Below are 7,937 nucleotides of genomic sequence, written 5' to 3' on the forward strand. Positions count from 1 at the left end.
TGTGGTTTAGTTAAATACTTCAGGAAAAAAATTGTGCTGAAGCTTATCGCCCCCTTCTGGAAACACTACCTCTTGAAAATCCCACAAAGTTTGCAGTATGCAGAAGCTACCTCTCAAACATTTGATATTTCTATTTTGAATTCCTGAGGACATACCAAATCCTTTATTTTACAGTGCTTTCATTTCTAGAGTGATGAAAAGCAAATAATGATTTTAAATGAAAGCAATAGGATATGGTTTACACTGGGTAGTCAGGAATTTTCCTTGTTACTAAATTGACAATGTTCTGTCTGGCAATACCAGCTTTTTCGAAAAAGTCACAAATCCTCTATTGTTCAGAAGGATTTTGTGTCCTTCCCTTAACTTCTGTTAAAACGAAAACTGTGACTGATGCCCAGCTGATACTTTATCACAGTGCATCAGGACCCTGCTGCGCGTTGGGCGGTGTCCCGCAGAGACAGCTCCTTCGTGGGGAGGGAGTCACCGACCGCCGAGCAAACACCTGAAGACGTGGAAGGGAACAGCCTGGGGCTCCGGGAGAGCCGGGGGAAGGCTCGGCGGGGCCGGGGGCTCGGGAAGAGCCGGGAAAAGCTCGGCGGGGCGGCCCGAGGGGGCGGGAGCCCCGGGCCCGTGCCAATGGCTGCGGGGGGATGGCTCTGCCGGGCCGTCTCGCTCGGTTACAGGATGGAAATTCCCGGCCTCCCCGGGGAGGGAGCTGGGGCTGCGCGCTCTGAAAGGCTCATTTATATCCCGAGCGGGGTCCCGGGCTCTGTGCCGCCGGCCCGGCTCTGCATCCCGCCTCACCATGCTGGCGCTGCTGCTGGCGCTGCTGCTGGCGGCGGCCGCGCCGCACGGCGGCTCCGAGAGCCCCAAGGGGAAGCAGAAGGAGAAGGCGCTCCGGCAGCGGGAGGTGGTGGACGTGGTGAGAGCGGCGGGGCCGGGAGCGGGGCGAGGGGGGGCTGGGGGAGCCACGCAGCCGCTTTGTTATTGCAAAGGTATGGAAAGAGCCACAGAACAGAGGCTTTCGGAGAACCCCGCGGCCGCTCCAGGCAGGGCAGCGCCGGTCCCGCGCTTGGTTCAGTTCATCTCTTGGTTAATTACGCCCTTGTTGTGCAGAATCAGGAAAACGCGGAGAAGCGCTGGACGGGCACTGCACAAGCCGGAGGGTTTCGGCGGCCCCGAGTGTGTGTCAGTGCTTTCCCCATCGGGCCGGGTCGGGGTGGCGGCTGGAGCCCGGTGCCCGGGGACAGGGACACGGCCCTGGGCTGGCTCTGCGCTCTGCGCCCCGCAGGGACACCGCCGGATCCCACCGCTCTGCGCCCAACACGGGGAGTAAATGCTGTCTAGGTCCTTCCAACACAAGCAGTTAGCTGCTGTTTAGCTCCTAAAATGCTAGTGGATAAATAGTAATGAGAGAAACTATCTGCATGCTTAACCAACACACTTTTCCTTGGAAAATGCATGAATGCATTATTTCCTTTGGCGGCAGGGAATGCACACCACTGTTTGCAATTCCATTGCTACTAGAAACCTGAATGCATTGGGACTATCCCATCTCAGGGATAGATGACAGGAGGGAAAATTTCCAGTCCTTGGAATGCAGAAAGCAGATGTGAAGGAATTTCAGTGAGCTCAGTGGTATGGCCATTTCTTCCGTGATCTCCAGAGAGATCCCCCAAAAGTGATGTGCTGAAAGTACCACTGCTAGCAAAGCTCCTTCCTTTTCACACTACTTCATAGCCTTTTCACTTTTCTTGTGGAAATTGAATTGCATTGAGGATAAAGAGTCTGTACACACGGATGAGCTAACATATTTTAGGCAGTATTTTAGAGTCCCTCATTTCTTTGAAATTGGTCAGTGCTTTTTGTGTGCAACAGAGTGAGCAGCAAAGAGCGGGTAAATGAATGGCAGCTGACTCATGCACAGCCCAGCTGCACAGACTGCTTCAGCAGCCAGGGCAGAGTGGAGGCAGGACCAAGGGGGGATCCTGCCTTCAGTGCATGTTTCAAATATGTTTTATGCATTTCCAGCTTAAGAAAGCATGAAAAAGACTTGACTTGGCAAGACAGACAATTTTAGTTGGAGCGGAGCCCAAAGGCCAGGTGATTCTCGTGCTCCCATTTATTTTTGAGACGTGCTGTGGCTGTAGTGCTGTCCCTGTCTGGCTGTGGGTGGCAGCTCCCCTGTGAAGGCAGGCCAGCCCCTCTTGGTGTCTCTGGGGATGGGGGCAATAGGCCAGAGCTTTGGCCTGCCCCCAGCTCTTGCCTCTTTCTACATCCAGGATTTCTGTGGTGAGTAACCACATGCAAAAGCCAGAGTCAGTCACTGCTACAAATAGAGCCCAGTGGGAAAGCAACAGCAAAACCAGATAACTGTTGCTGTGTGAAATAGAAATGTCCTTGCATTGTTCTCCCAGGCTGGTGTGTGTTTTGCCAACTAGCCTCCTCTTCAGCTTTTCTAAAACATGGTTTTCTTCATGAAAATGTTCCAGTATTTCCACTGCCTTTAGCCAGCAGGGTTTTCTTCAGTGAAGGTAGTAAGGGAAAGCCAGCAACCATTAATCACACCCTCATCTGACTTCTTACTACACCTCTCCATATAGTCACTGATTTTACTTTTGGTGTGGTTCCAGCTAAGCCTGTGATGGCTCTGCTGTTTTTGCACCGGAGCCTGTGAAAAGGCACAGCTTCAGTGAAAAATTCACCAGTCTGACAAAGAGGGCAGGGGCTGTAGTTTACAGCTCCTGCAGTGCAGGCAGGGACATGGCTGGCATGAGAGGGAATAGCTGCAGCATTGTTTCTTTTGAAACAGCTGTGGATTGGGTGGTTTAAACTAGGTGAAGACAAATAAATGTGAGAAAGTGGAAGAGCAGAATTACAGCTATCTGTGAGGATTTGGGATGAAGACTGGAGAAAGAAGTCAGTCACCAGATGGGAAAGAGCACACGAAGGAAAAGCCATGGCCAGCCCCTGCAGGTTCCTGCTCAGCATTTCTGTGCTGGCTGATACCAGTGCTCCTCCTGCTTCCCAGCACTCAGGCTGCTGGGGGAAGGAGCTCTGGGCTTCACAAACCTTCTCTCCAAGGTAGGAAATCCCAAGCCTCAAAAAAAATGAAGGTGATGTGTGTTAACATGGAGTTTGGGAGAACAACATTTGACCTTTCCTAACACTGATGTTAGGAAGGATGTTAGTATGCCCTCCTCCCATATGTGCCTCCCCACTGTTACAAACAAGGTTCCTGAGTTCAGCTTTATTCCAGGGTGCAACTTCCCACATCCATATCACCATCCTTTTGTGTGCATATTGGAGTCTGAATTGTGGGGCTTGATTATCATGATATGGTTGTGTACCAGAGAAGTGACAGAAGAAAAGTGCTATTAACCTTTGCTCTCTATGAAATGGAAAATTTCTTTAAAAAATAGAGAAAAGAAAAAAAGGAAAAAAACCCCAACAACCTGAAAGTATATTAGCATAGACAGTTTTACAAGTAATGGTGGGTTAAAAGAAAGTAACTATTAACATGTGACTTCTTTTTTTTGTTTCTGCATTGAAATGTTTTGACGCTTCTGAGGTTTTCCAACAGGTTTTAATTCTTGGATTAGGTAAATTTTTAATTCTAGGATTTATGCATCTTTTAATTTTAAAAAAGTTAAAATAAGATTATTTTACAGCAAATTCTACTGGTACTGCTTATCGTTGAAAATTAATTCTTCCCTTTTTTTGCTTCTGTGGAACCATTTTCTCAGAGATGCAGAAATAGCCCTTTGTGGCACAGCAGGGGGTCTGTGTTTTGTTGTTACTCATTTGTGTTTGACTTGGTTAGCCTCGGAGTTAAGGGATGGAAGCAGCAGGATCTGTTCTGTCTTCCAGTATAATGGCATGTGCTTACAAGGCCCCAGTGGTGTTCCTGGACGGGATGGAAACCCAGGAGCCAACGGCATCCCTGGCACCCCTGGGATCCCGGGCCGGGACGGGCTGAAAGGGGAGAAGGGCGAGTGCATGCGGGAGACCGTGGAGGAGTCCTGGACACCCAACTTCAAGCAGTGCTCGTGGAGCGCGCTCAACTACGGCATCGACCTCGGCAAGATCGCGGTGAGCTGGCTCTGCTGCAGGGCTGCCCCAGCCACAGCTGGCTCTGGGTCTGCCTCTGGGAGCACCAGCCTCACCCTGCATGCAAGGGTGAACTTCTCAAAGGCTGAGCTGCTTCGCATTCCTCTCAGCTGGGCTTCAGCTTGTGCCTGCTTCATTTCTGGAGTACAGTTTGGGAAGAGTTTTGAAGCTGGCTTAAGAGTACATTTAGCAGATCTGTAACTGTGAGGCTGGAAGTCACAGCACCACAAAAGTACTTCTAGCTTGCCCAAAATAATGCAAGGTTTTTACCATCTCAATCCTAAGAAGGGACAAGACCTTTAATCTGTTAATTGTACCCTTCTTTATAACTCTTGCTTCAAAGTGGTTGTTCACTGAAACTCAGTTGCAGGATGCTATTGCAAAGGATCAGCATTGCTCATGAGCAGAATTGCCAGTGTCACCCAGACTGACACAAACAGTCTCTATTCCACTGCAGCCCTGGGTGTAAAACTTTCAGAAAAAAATCCCTGCTCAATCCCAGCTTTGAAGCAAAACCCAAAGTGATTATAGCAGTTTAACTGCTGTGCTGTGGCCAGAGGGAGAATCAACTTTTTCAGTAGACTCGACTCACTGCCCTGTACTTGCAGAACTGTCCTTAGCTTTTATTTTTCCCCCATGATATGCAACATTTTGAAGACAGGTTAACAACCACTTAAAGACCTGAAAATATTTATTTTTCATTTCATTTTATTGGGTATAAACTTCTCAGAGGTTTTGTGATAATTGTTAAGTCCAGGATTTCTGTTAGCAGAGACAGAAACTGTGCTGTCTTGTAATGCAAGGAAATGGGGGCTGGACTGGGTGATATTCAGAGGTCCCTTCCAATCCTTATGATCATGTGGCTTGAATTCAGCTTTCAGAGAGCTTATTTCCCTCTACATAAATCCCAGAAGGTAACTAGGCTACCAACTTAACTGCAGGTATTATCTAAATAAAGATAAAAAATGTCCATAATCCACTTCTCCTTTACCATCTACGAGGTGCTGTTTTGATTTGCATCTTTGCACCACAAGCGATTTTCCAGGCCCTATTTTTTTTTCCCAGAAGGGACTGAAGAGAATAGCCAAAACACTTTGATGTATATTCCTAATCTGTGTCCTGCATATAAATATATAGACAACAGCCAGGCAGAGGCAGAGGTGTGCACCAAAGGTGTTTTGTCCCTGGCAGGAGTGCACGTTCACCAAGATGCGCTCCAGCAGCGCTCTCCGCGTGCTCTTCAGCGGCTCCCTTCGGCTCAAGTGCAGGAGCGCCTGCTGCCAGCGCTGGTACTTCACCTTCAACGGGGCAGAGTGTGCTGGGCCACTGCCCATTGAAGCCATCATATACCTGGATCAAGGGAGCCCAGAGCTGAATTCCACTATCAACATACACAGAACTTCTTCAGGTATGCTGGCGGAGCAGAGGTGGAGTAGAAGGCAGCAGCAGCTACCAAAGGCAGAGAGTGCCCCACAAGGGCAGAGGGCTGAAATGAGGCAGAAAAGTGGCCAGATAACATTTGTTCCTCTTACTCTGCTTCCTCAGAGTGACCATTGATAGTAACAGTATGTCCTGGTTTGAAGGACAGGTGTCTGCCAATAAAAACAGAAGCTTCTCTTTGAAATTGAGAGTGTAACCCCCCTTTTCCCAAATTATTATTATAATATTGAAATCAAGGGGCTCTCAGGCAAAGATATGGGAATTAGGAATAACACTTCTTTACTAGGAAAATTAAAATAGAAATACAGTATTACAAAGAACAATCCCAACCCTGACAGAGCCAGAATACAACCTGACACCCTGTCAGTCAGTCAGGGTGTTGGTAGCAGTCCCATTAAATGGTGGCTGCATTCCCCTGCAGTGGCAGATGTGGTTCAGCTGGAGCAGTGCTCCTGTAGAAGGTGCAGTTTTCCTCTGAAGGTCCAGGGATGATGTGGAAAGGTCTGGCTTTCCTCTGGAATCCAGTGGAAAGAAGGTGCCTTGCTGTCCAAAATCTCAGTTTTTCTCTAGGTAGGAAAGGCTTGGCTCCTCCCCTGGCTGGAGCATCTCCCTGTGGGATGATGTAATTTTATCAGTCACACAGTGGGACTCAAATAGACCAGCAGCAGATGATATCTTCCTGGAGGGAGGATGGGTTGTGGAAAAGATAAAGATGATTGCCCCAGCTGGTTTTAAAGATGGCCCATTAGCAGATGGTATGTGCCACAGGGATAAGGAATCACTGCCCCACCCAGCTTCAACAGATGGTGATGGAACACACATTGCTGGCCACATCCTGTATTACAACCCAAGACACAGTATCATAATTATTGACTGGTATTTTCTTGCTGTGGTATTTTTCATGGTACTTATATCCTGAGATTTGAAAATAGAAGAGATTTGTGTCCAGACAGGTCTACTGATCTCTGCCACAACATGATTACAGAGACATTCTGTGCTGTGTTAGCCTGTGGAGAAGCAGCCCTACCGCCAAGTAGACAGTGTCATCCTGGCTGATATTTGCATGTTATCTGTGCAAAAAATGAGACACACCTCTTGCAATTTCTGCTCTGATTTCAGGTGGGGCACAGAAGTACCTCCAAAGTGAAATGTCTGGGAGCAATTATTCATTTGCTTAGCAGAGGCAAATTAGTGAATTAATTCAACATAAGAGGATAGGAAACATAAGAAAAGGGAATGTAAACTTTTTCTCCATTTTCCTCCCTATACTGCAGGACTGCACGAAATCATGTCTGAAGCTATTACAGGATTTTTTTCAGCATAGGGGTAGAGCTGACTGATCTTCATTACCCCACCTCCAACTAGTGTGGTAGTGAGGCAGCAGGAGTGGAACTTTATACAGAAGCAGTGACTAAGGAGTGGAAAAGCTTACAGGGTGGCAATCACCTTTACAAGGCTTAGCTGTAAACCAGGCATGGCTGTGCCCCCACCCACTCCCACCACTGCTAGGAAAATGTCTGGAGGGGTACGAAACCATATTCCTGTTCCCAGTGTGCAAATTTGGGTATCTAAAGCAGCAGATATACCTCCCATTTAACCATCACATGGATTGTGATCTGCTTCAGGTACTGCAATGAGTGTCAAACAGCAGCATGGACAGAGGCACTGCTTGGCTGTAACTGATGTTGCCACATCTCTACATAATAGTTTTTATTTCTGAAATTGTTCTAAAATTCTAAAACTGTTCACATTTAACTAAATAGCACAAGCTTGCAGAAACTGCTGTTCTTAAGTGTTTGTGTCCACCTTCAGTTGTGAAATACAAAGGGATAGTGCCTGCTGAGGTAACCTGATTTTTGTCTTTAACCAGTGGAAGGTCTGTGTGAAGGGATCAGCGCTGGCTTGGTGGATATTGCCATCTGGGTTGGGACGTGCTCAGATTATCCACGGGGAGATGCTTCTACTGGATGGAATTCAGTCTCCCGAATCATCATTGAAGAACTGCCAAAATAACTTCCCTCCCTTTTTATAATACCTTTTTTTTTTATTTTTATTTTGTACTGGTTTTTTTTTCAGAATTTATTTCAATAGAGTTGGATGCAAGTACTGGACTGAAAGGCACCAAAGCCTTGCATCTGTAGCCTGTCTTGTTTTGCACATGGCAGAGGTTTTTATAATAATCGTTTTAAAATACAAGTATCAAAGCCAAGTTCATTAACATTTTACATTTCTTTTTTGATGTAATACCACCACTGTTTTTAGAATTAACCATAACATTTTGTATCAAATAAATAAGACCTTTTACAAAACAAAATCTAGGTTATTTTATTGAACATTAATCTGTTTCAGGTATTTTACATGGTGTTGTGATACACAATTGTTTTAGA

At 46.8% G+C, this 7,937-nt stretch overlaps 1 protein-coding gene across 1 annotated transcript; it reads left to right on the plus strand.

Moving 5' to 3' along the window:
• Positions 1-684: 684 nt before the first annotated feature.
• Positions 685-7,592, plus strand: CTHRC1 (collagen triple helix repeat containing 1; the record flags this gene model as incomplete). Its single annotated transcript, XM_079301410.1, is given in 5 exon segments — positions 685-755; positions 757-922; positions 3,871-4,092; positions 5,302-5,518; positions 7,421-7,592. Coding segments are annotated over 5 exon segments (819 nt in total). The 3' UTR covers positions 7,564-7,592.
• Between the last annotated feature and the right edge of the window lie 345 nt (positions 7,593-7,937).

This window comes from Erithacus rubecula, assembly GCF_903797595.1.
Source record: "Erithacus rubecula genome assembly, chromosome: 3".
Classification (NCBI taxonomy): Eukaryota; Metazoa; Chordata; class Aves; order Passeriformes; family Muscicapidae; genus Erithacus; species Erithacus rubecula.